The 16,776-nt window shown below is 30.2% G+C and overlaps 1 protein-coding gene across 1 annotated transcript in view; it reads right to left on the bottom strand.

Annotated features, from left to right (window-relative positions):
- Positions 1–1,361: 1,361 nt before the first annotated feature.
- Positions 1,362–16,776, bottom strand: part of ect (ectodermal) — a 34,456-nt gene continuing 19,041 nt past the window's right edge. Inside the window, exons 5-7 of the mRNA XM_065505198.1 lie at positions 7,215–7,479; positions 6,121–6,931; positions 1,362–2,062 (exon numbers count right to left, since the gene is read on the bottom strand). Of these exons, the coding sequence (XP_065361270.1) occupies positions 1,913–2,062; positions 6,121–6,931; positions 7,215–7,479 (1,226 nt within the window). The 3' untranslated portion in view covers positions 1,362–1,912. The remainder of the gene's footprint in view (positions 2,063–6,120; positions 6,932–7,214; positions 7,480–16,776) is intronic.

Below are 16,776 nucleotides of genomic sequence, written 5' to 3'. Positions count from 1 at the left end.
TTGGTTCAGCCTTCTAGCTCTAAAGGAGACCAGTGCGTAGCCCCTCAAAGTTGGTCACTTTTGGTCTGTAATTTTTAAAAAAAATCGCCAAAAATCCATTTATGATCCGAATGAGCTGAAATTTGAGAAGATCTATCTCACATTATCTCACATTTTGCATGAAATCTATGAAAAAAACGTACAAATTTGTCAAAGGGGGAAAGGTTTGTAGAACTTTTGAGGAGTAACTAAAGGCTTTTTATATAAGTATTTGATATTGGTGAAAACCCTAGGACTTAAAGATTGATCTTTTAGTAAAATTAAATAATAATATGGTGATTTTCCACGAAGAAAAATATAAAATTAGAATTAATTTAAAATTTTAACGATTAAAGATATCATATCAAAATTTGGAAAAAATATAGACTCAAATGTCATTAAATCAATGGCGTTAGAATTTTTTATTTTCAAATACCGAAATTCCTGAAACGGGGAAAATGTAATAACTGAGTTTCTTTAGAAAAGTGCCTACTGTGATGTCATTTACCGTGTGATAGTAAAAAATTTGTTAGTGTTTAGGGGACATATAGGGTTATACAAATATGGAGCCTTTTGGAGAATCAGTGCTTTGTCTTTTTAGATTTTTTTACTAAAACCGATTTTTTTTTTAAAGATTAGACAAGTTTGGATAGATCTGGGGATGTTATGACCGCTTAAGTGAGCAAAATTAAAAAAATAATTCAATAAACCTCAATATCTCTGCAACTAATAGAGATAACCTACACATATAAGCATATTTTCTCAAGGAATATTTATATTTAAAATTTCAGCTCATTCGGATCATAAATGAATTTTTGGCGATTTTTAAAAAAAAAATTGAGACCCGAGGTGACCAAATTTGAGGGACTACGCACTGGCCCCCATTGGTAAATTGAATAAAGATTTGTTTAGACCGTAGATAATTCAAGTCATAATTTAATATTAGACTACTTTCAAATCTTTCTAATGACAGAGACATCTACTGTAAACTGAAGTATCTGTTTAGCTATACGTCACAACAAATAAAAAGTAGACATTATATGTAAAAGCATTTCAGTATAGAAACTTACTTAAGGTGTCTATTCATAATACATAAGGGCAATCTTTAGAAATCCATCATTGGCAAGGATGTATGTCTGCATGTATGTATATATTTTTGTATAGGTAAGTGAGTATATAAACAAATCCATACACCCACATACATATATACGCATTATTTTAATGAATAAAGTCTGCTCATAAGGACCCTTTGGGTTTTGTGGTGTGAAAGATGACACATGTTTGATGATTTGTTTTTAAGCTAAATGCAAATATTTGTAATAAAATTTCAACATTTTCACACATTTTTATTTTTTTAAATTATAATAATTCTTTATTTTCAAATAAATTAAAATTTCATACGGTTTAAGTAAATAATATTCTGTAAATTTATTATCATTAGTTTCTGTGTTTAATTAATTAAATTCAATTTATGTTTTGCATAACTTTAAATACAATTGTTGAATTTTTGTATGAATGTGTTAATGAAAAGAAGACTTAAATAGAAAATATAGCATAATAATAAATAGATAATAAATAAAGCTTATTGCAAAAAATAAATAAATTAAAATTAACTAAAATTAAATTGTTTAAGTAATTAGAATTATCTAGGCATATTTTAAATAAGTAAAATATGTAGGTGTTCATGTAAATAAAATAAATAAATAGATATAAATATTTCATTTAAATCATATGCAGGATTTTTTGTTTAACTTCAACAATTACTGGCGAAAAATCTTTTACAAAATTTCAATAAATATTCTTAGTGTTGAGTAAAGTATAAATTTCAAATGTATGTTGGCTGATGTGTGTTGATTTTGAGTTTGAGCACGATTCCATTGTTATTTGGTTTGACTTAAAGTCTCACCACTTCAACGCCCTGTGGGGCAAATAGAGTTTCAGCTGCCAATTTAAGTTTTTCATTGACCAATTTAGCAATTTTCGGTGTACGACGCCAGACAAATTCTCTGGTGCGGTCATGGTTGTCTTTGCTTTCAACTTCGACCTAGAGTTGTAAGAGAAAATGAAAAGATGAGAAAAATGAAAATGAAAACGAAAACACAAAGAAAAATTAAAAGGATTTATAATTAAATTTGCCTTTCACTTACAATAAGCAATTTTTAATTAAACGTTCAATTATTTAAAAAATGTAGACAATTTTTATAATGTTTATTTCGTGTTCCGTGTGCCATGTTCATGCAAATGTAAAATAAATGAATTGCCAAACCATACCAAGCCCTTGGGTATTGGGTTGCTTGTTACATTCACATTTGCACATCGACAAAAGACACAGCATTAAATAGGGTGGGGGCTTTTTGTATTTAAGAGAAAATTAATCCAATCAATTTATCGTTTTTAAGTGTTAATCAAATTAAAGTTGTTTGGTATTATAAAAAATTTCAATACACATACGCTAAATATATCTGATTTTACTTTTAAATCAGAGGATATTTCACAATTTTTTTTTTAAATTTAATGAAAACAAGTAAGAGTGTTATCTTCGGCTATGCCGAATCTTATATAACAATATAATACGAGCACCCAATTTGGTTCGTTTTATATTTTCCATTACTATTGCTAGAGGATAATGTATTTTCAGGATGAGGGCCTTATTATGGAGTTATCTATAATTATGGATCGATCGTCACAAAACCCATTAGCAAACTTGAAATACATTTCTGTTCAAATTTGTATTATACCCTTTAAGTTTGTCATTCCGTTTGTAATTTCTACATTTTTCATTTGCGACCCCACAAATCTGTAACTGGATCATTACAGATAGTGGAGTCGATATAGTCATGGACGTCTGTGTGTTGAAATCAAAAATTCATACACCAATGTAGACCCGGTTCGGTTGCTATTTTAAAACGAGAAAATCGGCACACAAATGGCTGAGATATAAGGAAAAAGCCAGGACAACCTAGATTTTTGACTTAGTTATATTTGATCTATATATGTATAACTAAGTCATTAATATAGACATCGAAGTATTTAACGTCATAGTGAGTCGGACCTACAATGGGTCAAAATCGGAAAATAATATTTTTATCTCGAATTTTTTTTCACCAACATTATTTTTTGTCACAATTTTTTTTAAACTAAAAAATTAAAAAAAAAATTTGAAAAAAATAATTTTTGCCATAATATTAAAAAAAAAAATTTTAAAAAAACTTTTTTTTTAACCTAATAGTGCACCTACACCTACGCCATAAACATGTTATAAGTTGTTTATGGTGATAAACTAGTTTGAAAAACTTGTTTATCCATACAAAACAAAAGCAGGTTTGTAACTAGCTTTTGAGATAAACTAGTTACAAACAACGAGTTTTTGCTAATGCAACTCTGTTTTTCAACATTTTTCTGCCAACGCTGGTAACATTTGACATTTGCTCCAAAATATAAAAACAGTTTTCTTTTAAACAAGTAAGAGTGCTATATTCGGCTGTGCCGAATCTTATATACCCTTCACCAAATTATACTTCAAAATTTTTAATATTTTTAGGTAAAAAAAATTTAATTTTTTTTCAGTTGTTTTTTTAAATTTTTGAAAAAAAAAATTTTCGATTTTTATTTTAAATTTTTTTTTTTTTAAATTTTAAAATTTTTTTTGTGTGTTTTCAATTTTTTTTTTGTGAAAAAAAAAATTCGGGTTAAAAATTTGTTTTTCCGATTTTGACCCATTGTAGGTCCATCTTATTATGGTCTTATATACGTCGTTGCAAATGTCTTTGAAATATCTATCATTAGATATCCATATTGTCTATATTAATGTCTTAGTAATCCAGATATAGGTCAAAAATCGAGGTTGTCTTGGTTTTTTCCTCATATCTCAGCCATTTGTGGACCGATTTTGCTGATTTTATATAGCAAAATTCTCGAAAGCATGTCTGACAGAATTATTGAAGATTTGGATCCCGAAGATATCTGGGGTCTTCAGAAAATTGATTTCAACAGACAGACGGACGGCTTAATCGACTCCGCTATCTATAAGGATCAAGAATATATATACTTTATAGGGTCGGAAATGAAAATGTAGAAATTACAAACGGAATGACCAAGTTATATATGCCCTTGTCACGAAGGTGAAGGGTATAAAAATAGCCAAACTGTAAGAAAAAGTTTAAAAAATTTATTAAAAATTTTTTTTTTATATAATATGGACAACGAAAATGAAAGGTATGTTTATATGTACAGCAACATTTTTTCTTAACAACGTCCATATTTTTATTAATTTTTTTTTATATTGAAGTCAGCTGTTTTATGACTTGTCAAAAATAAACCACTTAACTAACTAAAATCCAGATGTAAACGGTATAGTTTATGAAAGTAGCTTATGATCATAAACTATAAAAATATTTTAAATTTTTATTTTGAAGTATAATTTGTTGAAGGGTATATAGGATTCGGCACATCCGATCGTCAAAAAAAAACAATAGATCTGAGTAAAATTGTGGTTCGATTTGGATATTTATAAGATTTTTATTTATGTTAATGTATTTTTCGAAAGCGATTCTTATATGGAACCTATAATCAAAAAATGCATTGATTTATAAGGGAATATCCAGATTTATAAGGGATTCTTGCGTAGTCAAACGATTTTAGGAAGTGGACTATATATGGGGGCTATGAGTAAATATGGACCGACCCAATCAACATTTGCGGAAAAAAATGTATGGGGACTGGGAGAAATCATGAACCAATACTTGCCATTTTCAAAATAGCTTGTTTTTTTGTATCAAAAGAACTATGTGAGCAAAATTCCATATTTTTGAAAAATATCAAATATCTTTTTTTGAAGGTTGTCGCACATTTTGGTCCATTACTCTGGTTCTGCTAGACCAATTTAACACATTTTCAATACCAAATATTTCTGATCAATAAAGAATTTGGGAAAATTGCATTCTCGTACTTCCTTTCGTGGAGGCCATATCTTGACAAAAGCAGACAGACAGATGGATATAGCTATACCATCTTTGGATTTTATAAGAACTTAAAATATATACACTTTTTGGTTCTACGACAAATATTTCGATATGTTACAAACTGAATGACAAACTCAATACTCCCCAACTTTTTACTGATGTGTACTAAAATGATGATGTTTACGTGTTTCCGTAGATTGGGTTTGCCTTTTAACATTTTACCAAATGTATGAAGAGATTTGTATATACTTCATACTTCTCAAATAAATTTAAGTCTCTTGATTTTTTCAGAGAATTTAGTTCACTGTAGTTTCTAATTCAATCTAGCAGGTTCTCTCTGAATTCAAAAATCATGTTTAAAAAGCTCCGTATTACATATTTTTCGAGTTACAATGGGCACTAGATATACAAACTTCAACATTAAAAACAAGGTGGAAAGTATGGTCGTTCAAGCCCGCCCCTTCTCTAAGTAAATGAGCAAAAACATTTTTCTTTTACAATTTCAATAAATTAATATCATGAATGATTTTCGGAAGAAGGCCTTTTAGGAAGATATAACTAATTATGGACCGATCGTCATGAGATTAGTCGATGTGATTGTCTATATGAGACTTATTTCTGCAGCATTTAATGTGGATACCATACAACTTTTTTGGAGTGAAATTTGTGTAGATACCTATTTATGACCGACAAAAACCTATTCGGGGAGGGGCTAGGTGAAATAATGGACTGATTTCAACCGCTGTCAGTACGCTTCATTCTTTGGCTGAAAATATTGTAAGTACCAAATTTTCTCGAAATATCTTCAAAATTGCGACCTGTACTTTATGCACAAATTTACATTTTGGACAACCACAAACAATTTTAAAGCGTTTGAAAGTTTTGCGTATCTGAGGTGCCCTATTTTGAAACACCATACAGCCGCTCCTTGGAGGACTGTGAGCCCCGTCTACTAAATTTATGACACTCCTTTGCTACGCCTCTGATAAACTTTATGCCAATTTTATTCGAAACGTCATTTTAATTTCCAAAATTTCCAAATTTGATTCTACCCCACTTTGCAACCTTACAAATAATAATCCATTTTGCTTTTAAAATTCCCTTTTACATTTCTAATTATAACACCCCTCCAAATAGTTACCTGTTTGGGCTGTTGCACCTTAATGGACATTAAAGTGGCACGATCATTAACTACACTAAACTTAATACGTCCGATCATTTCGTTGGTACGTGCTGTAGCACTTTTAACATTTTCCACACCGGCACGTTTGAATGATTTCTCAACGCGCAGTATTAAGGGACCCAAAGTAAATTTAGCCTTAATTGTTGAATTGCGTCCTTCCGGATCGGTGGCCAATTTTACATTACCGACACGCTTCAATGACGCCAAACCCGAGAGACTGCCCTCAGCCTTTAAAAAGTCAGTGGCATCCTTGTTGCTACCACCGTTCTTGTTGTTCGAGTTAGTAGATTTAAGTTTATGTTTGTTGTTGTTGCTGTTGATGTTGTTGCTATTGCTGGTAGTGGTCGCACTGCTGCCATTGTGAACTTTTTTTGTCGAACCATGTTGTTTGTGGGCCTTTGTAGAGCTTTTCTTTTGATTTCCTGATTTGACAACATCATTGACAAATGCAGTGCGAGTTTCCGGTATCATTTCGTCAGTATGTATTTCTGGTTGTTGTTGCTGCTCGGTCTTTTGTTGTTCATTTGTTACAGCATCATTCCCAATTTGTTCAGTGGCTTTGAGTTTTTTCTGCTGTCCCTGCAATTGTTCCAATTGTTGTTGCAACTTATTTAGTTGTTTTGGCTCATTTTTATTGTCCTTTGGCATAGACTCTTTTTCATCAGTGCTGGTAAGTGTGCTACTGCTGCTGCTGTTGATATTTTCGTTTTCATTTTCGTTGTTGTTATCGTTGTTTGTGTTGCTACGTGGTTCCGATTTTGTATTTTTTCTACAACAAGCAGAAAAACAATTTATAAAAAAAGAGCAAACAAAAAAAAGAAACAGAAATTACATATAAAATCAATTGATCCAATTTGAGCATGTATGGTACTCAAAGTATGTCTGTTGCAAGTTATTTTATTCTATGTTTATGTACAAAAGTTATATTGTATATATATTGCCACAGATGATAGTGCAACATTTTATTTTATTTTTTTTGGTATTTTTTTTTCTATGAAGTACGTAATTTTATGTTACAATATATACTCAATTTGTATTATCGAAAAACTTACAATTTCTTAATTGATGTGTTGGTGGTTTGTGGTTTTGCGGCTTTTATTTTATTCTGCTGCTGTTGTTGGCTTTTTGTTGTTGCTGTGGCAGAGGCCGATTTTGTATCATGTTTAACTGTTGAACGACCATTCAATTGTACCACAAACGGGTCATAGTTATCGGATACAATACGATTGATACGTGCAAATATCGCATCGACAAACTGATTATTACGTTCCTGGAAGGCATCGCTCGACATATCAATTATATTGTTTTTCAATGAACCTAAATGTGTACAAAAACACACACCCCGGCATAGACATTCACATGCGAGAGAGATAAATTTGTAATTAGAAAATAACGAATGCAAATTTATTTCAATTATTGAAAAGAGAATAAATACATACATAGATACTGTAGCTATGCATTTATAAAATACCTACTTAAAATTAAATTTATGTATTTGTGTTTATTTTGCTTCTTTTTTTTGTGTTGCATGATAGTGTGGGTATAAATGTTTGTGTTGTATAAATTTGTAATGAATGAATTTGTTGCATATTTATTTAGTTGTGTAAAGGGTGAACCAGCAATATTGGTGAGTTAAAAATTATTACAAAAATCCAGTAAAATATGTTTAAAATATTTGAGTTATAAAGCATTTAATATATAAAAAGATAAAATATCAGACTTAAATTTTAAAAAAAAACAAGTAAGAGAGCTATATTCGGCTGTGCCGAATCTTATATACCCTTCACCAAATTATTTTTAAACAAAATCAAATTTTTTTTTAATGTTTTAAAGTATTTTTAAAAAATTTTTTGTTTTCCGAATTGTTTTTTAATTTTTTTAAAAAAAGTTTTTTCAAAAATTTTTTTTTTAAATTTCTTTAATTAATTTTTTTGGAAAAAGAATTTATGACAAAAAAAAATTTTGGATGAAAAAAGAATTCGAGTTAAAAAATATTTTTTTCCGATTTTGACCCATGTCCAACTTACTATGGTCTTATATACGTCGTTGCAAAGGTCTTTGAAATATCTATCATTAGATATCCATATTGTCTATATTAATGACTTAGTAATCCAGATATAGGTCAAAAATAGGTCAAAAATCGAGGTTGTCCTAGTTTTTTCCTTATATCTCAGCCATTTATGGACCGATTTTCTCGATTTTAAATAGCGACCGAGCCGGAAGAATTTCGGAGATATTAATGTATGAATCGTGTATGTAAGTTATTTGGGGGCTTCGGAAAGTTGATTTCAACACACAGACGGACAGACGGACATGGATATATCGATTCCGCTATCTATAACGATCCAGAATATATATACTTTATGGGGTCGCAAATGAAAAATGTGGAAATTACAAACGGAATGACAAACTTATATATACCCTTGCCACTCATGGTGAAGGGTATACAAATATTTTATATAAAATAAATGAAAACAAAGCAATAAAGTAAAGTAAAGTAAAGGATATTCAAAATTATTATATCAGAATTAATTTTTAAAATATGATATGCATTTAAGTTATTTTTGCTAAAAGCTCGATTTATAATTAGTATGATTAACTTGAGGTCCCTGGGGAGCTTTTTCATTTTCAAACTGAAATTACTCCTTGATGATCCATGGGAATTATACCCGCCCTCCATATGTATTCCAAGGAAATTTTATTTAGAATCGTTTAAAAAAAATCAAAGCTGGGACTGAAACTGAAATTTCAACAATAGTTTTTTAGGCTTTTCTCAAATAAAACTCATAAAAAATTAATAATGTTATATATAAAAGAAATTTTTTTTTCTAACATTCATTATACTTGTATAATTAGTAAATAATAAATCAAAATAAAAAAATTTTAAAAAATGCGTTCTCAAATAAAATTCCCTAAAGATCCCTGAGGACCTTGTACTTCGTATAAGGGCAACGGAAGAAAGTATAGTCTGTTAACTTTAAAACTGTGACCTGTACTTTGCGAACAAGTTTACATGGTCAGCCAGCAAGACAGACAGACATCTTTAAATCGATTCCGAAAGTGATTCTGGGTCAATCTTTATAATTTCAATATCACCACTATGGTGATGTAGGGTATAAATACTTTATTCAGTTTTATGAATTTCAAAATTTTATTTAAAATACACAAAAAGTTCCGTTTATTATATCTTTAAAAAGAGTGTGCCCAAAAAACCTGTATTAAGTGAAATAAAACATTAACCGTTCAATATAAAAATTCTCAGTAATACGTACATAAGTTTATTCAAATGTTGTACAAATGCATTAAAGATTCGAATAATTTCATATTAATCGGTATTTATAAATTTATCCACTTTTTCCCGAAACTTTTTGGACGAGGTGGTCCACTTACACTTAAAATCGGACAAGTGTTCCTTAATTCTTTTTTACAAGACCCCAATACTTTTCCACAAGCCGAAGTTCTGGACAATTGAGTGGATATGCCTCCCGTGGTACATTGTTTGAATACCACTCAAGAGCATTTTTCTATAGTAGCATGATAAGAAATTGGGCCAGAAATATGAATGCACTCTGTGCAGTTTTAAGAAATGTAAAGCCGTTGTTATACACACTCAGTAATATACATTTCTGTGTTTATCGTGTGTGATGTCACAAATGATTGGCTTCTTTTGCCACAACTACAAATGTCTTGCCACACAAGAAACTTTGAGAATTTTGTTTGTTTTTTCGTCCAGTATTGTCCCTGAAATTACCCCGTCCGAATTCTTTTATAAAATATTACCTCAATTTTTTTACTTTTTACGCCTTCAAGTCCTCATTTTCTTTGGCTTTACGAACAAAAAAATCAGAGCATTTAATTTTTCGAGCTGCTTTTCTGATAGAAGTGTTCGGTGCTCTTTGAAAGAGTTTGTTTACGCCAAAAACAACACTTAGCGATTTTCCTAATTTCCCTGCAATTCCTTTTTTTCTCAATATATTGTCATAAGTACTAAATTAAACGTAGTGTCATAAATACTTCTTTTTCGTAGAGATACAAATCAAACTTTGAACTTTTCACTTCGCCTATTGTTCCTTATTGGTAAGAATACATATTCCAAATAATAGAATAAATAATTAGAAAAAATTCTAATTATTTTGTTTTATTTCTTTCTTTCCTTTTTTCATATTTATTTGTCCAATTATTCTGAGTACAAAATCTAAACGATTTTGTTTCGGCTCAAAGAGTTTGAAAGTTTCAAATTTATCCAGCCTTTTCCCCCTTCACACAGCTTTTCAGCTCAACAGAGTTGTTCGACTTCTTTTGCCTTATCAATATTCGTCTATCCGTCTGTACGTAGCCCCCAAATAACTTATATACCTGATTCATATATCAATATATCGGGAATTCATCCTGCTCGGTTGGATCTGGATTATTAAGTCATTAATATAGACAATATGGATATCAAATGATAGATATTTCAAAGTTCATTGCTAGTGCCATTCAAGAAGTACCATCTAAAGGAACATTTTACTAAATCCTCCATTGTGGACTCTAAATCATTTAGGAACTTGACTTTTCAGAGAAACATGCAGTTTTTCTCACTTCTATATCTCGGAAACTGCATCTGGTGCCTCAAAATTGCTAATATGTCGAACATTTTAATTTTTTATATCTTTTTTCACCATTTTTGGGCCATTGCACAGTGGTTCCGCCCATAGGCCAAAAATAAATAAAACGATCACAAAATATTTAGACAAAATACAAAAAAATTATCTCTTAAATATCCAATCTTTTTAATGGCAAACCGGTTTTTACTGGAAATCAAACGGGACTTTTTAAAAATAAAATTGAAAGCATGAGCAAATATTCATTTGCAAAGCGCAGCTGAACGCTGGAAGAATAATTCAAAGCAAAAGTGCACTTCAAAACGGTCTTGCAATTGCTGTAGTCTACAAAATTAAATTATTTTCAATGGATTTTGAAGTTAAAGGTATTTATTTTATCTTTAGAAAATAATAAAAACTAACTTGTGTTGTAATTCTTGTGAAATTAACCCTGCTGTTAGGTTAAAAAAAACTTACGAATCTTAGGTAAGGGACCATTTTGGTCCTCTTTGTATTTTTCATAAAAAATTTTACATAAAACTCTTTGACCAGACATTTTAAATATTTATAAAAGTGAATATATAAATTTGTATAAAAAAAATTAAAAAAAATGGAAAATTGACGAAATATTATCAGTGATATTGCCGAAATTCTAAATGAAATTGATTCAGATATTTCATTTTCGTCCATATTAGATGAAAATATTGAAAGAAAGTCATATTGATGAATGTGAAATGAACAATGGTGAAGAAAATGAAGCAGATTATGCTGTAGATGCATTATACATTGCGAAAACCAAAATGCAATGGATTCCTTTACCACGTCACATTGGAGCTTCAGCGGAGAATATTACATCATTACCACCAGGTTTAACGCTTTGTGGTGTGAAAATAATCATGGATAATACGAATAAATGTGGTAGACTTAAATTTGAAAGCAAATGGAAAGATTTATTGGTGTTCTAATTCTTGCTAAGATTTTGGTCTTGTGTATACGTAATTAGGTTATCATAATAATTTTATATTGCAGTGGCAAAAACGAAGATTAGTTTGATGCAAGTTTTGGCATATTGATACAAGTGCTCTCAGCTTGGATGATGTTGTCAACAGAAGACAACAAAAAAGTAGTGACAAGTTTGAGTTATGGGACAATTGGGAAACTCTTCTTTCAATGTTTTATAACATCCTGATAACAGGTGATAACTTCATCTTTTGAGTAAGATGCAAAGGAGACGGACATATATGGGAACATTTCGGGAAAACAAAACTTCCACCGAAATTGTTTATGTCCAAAAAAATTCCTTTATATACATCCGCATTTGCTTTTAGTGAAATCGCAGCACTTGTTTGCTATATATATCGGCCATAAAACTAAAGGAACTATATTGATGAGCTCCATCAATAATCATAACAAGATACCTGCAATCGTTTCTTATTATAACTGTACAAAGTTTCCTTTATCTATCTTAGGAGGCGTTGATACTGCTGATCAAACGATTAGTTACTACAACACTAAACGAAAATTAAATAGATGGAAAAATTATGTATTTTCAAATATAGATGATACATCCGAGTTTTTACGCCAGTTAGCTATGTGCCTATCAGAAGAATACGTTTTGAAATGGACAGTCAAACCTATTCAAATAAATTTGTTACACGTTAAATTTTTCTGCTGGCATTTTTAACATAATTAACATTTTAAAATAAATTTACCTATTAACTACTACATGTACTCTCCACCTTTAAATTTATTTAAACTATATAATAATTTATGTAAAAATTTTTCGTACGTGACTTTAGGTGACTTTATAAAAACCAATAAATATGTGTTACTCGCACACTCATGTGCATGACAACCGATATCGATTTCCATAATTAAAAGAAACAAACCAAACGCTCTAAGCACTTCCGTATTAAGTAATTACATGCATGTTCATTATAACACTTTATGTATATTACAGAATATTAAAATAATTATTATTCAAATACATCAAATCCTTTCAATTCAATTACTTTTTAAACAATTAACACCTTAATTGTTGTAAATATATGAGTATTAAATAAGTGTAAGTATTATTGTGTGCGAGATTGATTTGAAAACACCCCCCTTCATTAATTATAATTATTTATAAATAACAATAAAATAGTATTATTTCTATTCTACAAAGAGACAAGAACATAAAATGAGTTGTGTAAATTAAAACAAAAATAAATGTGTGCAAGTGTTTCAAATGTATAAAACTTTGTAATGAAAATAAATATGAAAGTAAATATAGAATTACACAAACAATTAACATAATTATAATGAAAAAGAAAGAGTGTTTTATTCGGCTGTGCCGAATCTGATACACCCACCATCAATATTTGACAATAAAATATTTTTCTGATATAGAGGTTATATGGAAAGTTGGGTTAATTATGGACCGATTCTCACAAAAGTTGATAGAAATATTTAGCTTCATACAAAACATGTTTATGTCCATTTCTGAGGGGACCTTATATATGGACTATGCACAACTGTTGCCCGATTTTTGCCATATTTTACAGTACAAATTCAGAGAACTTAGAACTAATTTGAGCAAAATTTTACCAGGATTTCTCCATACTCAATGCAGTGTTCCGAAAGGAACTTTGGATGGGACATCATAGAACGATATTCCCTATTTTCAATATCAAACAAACCTTATGAGCAGAGAGTATTTCGGTAGGGCCCTATGTTTTCCAAGGACAGACAGACAGACGGACGGATATAGCTAGATCGTCTTGAAAGATCATAAGGTCCTAAAATATTTATACATTTGCGCCTACTATGAATATTTCGGTGTCTTACAAACGGAATAACATTATCAATATACCCAACATTTTTATTATAGTGGTTATAAAAAGGGCATCAAATAGAGGCAAATCAGAACATTTTTATTATGAACAGAAACAAAGGAATTAAGTTTTTTTATATTCATGCATATTTTTATTTAAAAAAACTGTATGTACAATATTTATTTACGTATTTACCTTTTGATACTTCATGGTTTTATTATTTACACACTTTTATGACCACATGCATAAATATGGGGATATGTGTGCGCATGGTTGTAAATATTACAATACGTTGCAACAAACATATGAGCATTTCCCAAAATTTTTTCTTTACATCAATGAAAATTACAAATTCAAACATTTAGATACATATTTTGTTACAAATGTTGGAAAATTCTAAATTTATGTTACGGATATTTTATTTTTAATTCTGATGACTGTTTTCTACAATAAGAAATTTCTAATTAATCAGTGTTTATTATTAATAACAAAAAAAAACGGGTTTCTTAAAAGGTATTATCACGGCTATATGACTTAATGACATTAAATTCAATATTAAATTTTTTATTGGCTCCTTAAAAAGTACTTGAAAGTACGGGATCTTTTGAACGAGGTTTTTATTTTTAATAACTTATATGTCATTTTGAAAGTTACAAGTCTGTCATTTATTCTCATTTAGCTTTTAAACATTATAGTGTAAACAACAACATTTGTTTTTGTCTTTGAAAAAGTCGAATTTTATATCAACAAAGAGTCATATGCGGGATGTTTTACTTTAATTCTTTAATTTGGAAAAAAAGGTGAAGCTGAAGCACACCGATTGCTCACCAAAGATTATGGTGAATGTGATTTATCGGTTTTAACATGTGTGTGATGGTTTGTGCTGTTCAGAAGTGGTGATTTTGACAAGGAGAAAAAAGATCGCCCAGGCCAGGCAAAAAACTTTGAATACCAAGAATAGGAGACATTAGTCCATGAAGATTTTTGTAAAACTCAACGAGAGCTTGCAAATTTTAAAACGTTTGCGTGCAGCAGGATTCATCTAAAAGCAGGAAAATTGAGTATCATATGAATTGAAGCCGAGAGATCTTGAAAGACGGCTTTGAATGACCAAAATGTTGCTTGGACGCTATAAAAGAAAATCATTGCTGCACCAAATCATTACTTGCGATGAAAATTATGATAACCAGAAGCGTAAGAGAACGTATTTTATCAATTATCTATGGCGCTAAAGAAATCCTCTGTATTTGGTGGGGGAAAAAGGGTGCTATCTATAATGAGCTGCAGAAATCTGGCCAGACCGTCTCAAGAAACCTGTACTGACTGAAACTGATACGTTTGAAGAAATCACTGGCCGAAAAACGCCCATAATATGCGGCCATAAATTCCATCATGACAACGCTTGGTCACATGTTCCAATACCTGTTAGAAAGTAGTTGGGAAGTGGTTGGGAAGTTTTGCCTCAACGCTTTACAGTCCAGACCGTGTACATTGAAGCACATCGCTCTATCTTGTAAACGCTTTATCTGGGAACAGAGTATCCTATATTGGATTCGTTCTTGGCCTCAAACTATGAGCTGTTCTTTTTTATCGGAATCCATATGTTGCCAAAAACATGGGAAAAGGTCATATCTAACTCAATACTTTCAGTAGATTTATATTATACAAATGTTTTAAAAAAAGCTGAAAGTTTGAAAAATACCCGCGTTTTTATGTCATACACCCAATAAAAAACTAAATATTCAAGAATTCGCGTTTTTGAAAAATGCTTTATAACACTGTGAAATAAAATAAATAAATAATTAGAAATGGTTTGGATCTTATATAGGTCGAAATGTCTTTTAATCAATGGGTTGATAAGTTTTGCATTTGTCTGCACTTAAATAACGAAAAACCTAAAACCGGGAAAATGTGTCCAAAAATATATTTTTTTTTATAAAAGATGAAAATCTGGCATTATTTACCTTGTGATATTTCACTAACTTTTTGCGTATTTAAGCTAAATACAGGGCCTTTCTAATATAATATTTTTTTATAAGTAGTGCTCTGCATTTTTAGAAATTTTTAGATAAATCGGAATTTTTATCGAAATGGAGTTTTTGGAGGACCGTGTGGGCCCTTGATATCTTAAATGAGTTAGTTTCTACTTTACACGTATTTGAATTAAGTCCTCTTTCAGAAACATATACAAAACCGCAGTAATTTTTTTCTTATATCTTGAATTAATAGAGGAACCCTCATATGAAAGCATATAATTTATTGACATTAGGCCCGAGCTTAGCAGCTTTTTGAGATCGCCCACTAACCCACACTCCAACGACATAAATACAAATCAACTCAAAAATACCTCAGCTCGTTCATGAACTACCGAATTATTTCCATATTCAAAAGTTTCTAAAAAATTGTGCAGTGGTCAAATCCAACTGATGCCCGTTTTCAGATGTATCCTTCTGCCATGAAATAATTTATTCTGCCAAAAACAGGACACATTTTTCACATAAAACTCTACATGGTCAATATTTATAAAGATACGAAAAACCCCTATTAATTTGGAGTTGTTTGTTCGTATCAGGGTTTTGTGAGATTTTTCAAAAATACATTATGTTTTTCATCCAATAGTTGCCATTAGTGTTGCCAGTTTAGCCTTTTTGAGGCTAGATTTAGCCTTTTTATTTACACTTTAGCCTCGAAATTTTGGTTTTAGCTTCGTGGCTTTTTTCTAGCCTTTTTTTAATTTCAAAATAGCCTTTTTGAAATTAAAAAAGGCGGAAAAATTTCGAGACTAAAGAGTAAATAAAAAGGCTGAATTTATATTTGTAAGCCATTTTCATTTTAATTTATTACTGTTTTCCATTTATCTTTTCAACTTACTCAAGAATTGTGCAGTATTAAAAGAACAAATAACAATTACCAATATCAAGTGCTTCAAAATGAAATAGAGTATATTATATCTGAAAGCTAAAATATCTAGCAAATTCTCTTTCAAGGTATTTGATTCATTATCGTATCCAATTGAAAATAATACTGCAAATTAAATTAATTTCAATTAATTGCAACAAAGATTACCATATCAAAACTCTTCTCAAAATCGATTTTTTATACGTTGATAATACACTTGAAATAGTAAAACCAAAAAAATATATTATGTCATATTGATAGTGAAAAATTAAACTGCTAATGAAATTACGAAGATTAAGGCAGAATATTTTAAAATA

This window comes from Calliphora vicina, chromosome 3 (genome assembly GCF_958450345.1).
Source record: "Calliphora vicina chromosome 3, idCalVici1.1, whole genome shotgun sequence".
Lineage (NCBI taxonomy): Eukaryota > Metazoa > Arthropoda > Insecta > Diptera > Calliphoridae > Calliphora > Calliphora vicina.
The sequence above is the reverse complement of the archived record's forward strand: the minus strand, read 5'-3'. Positions and strand labels throughout refer to the sequence as shown.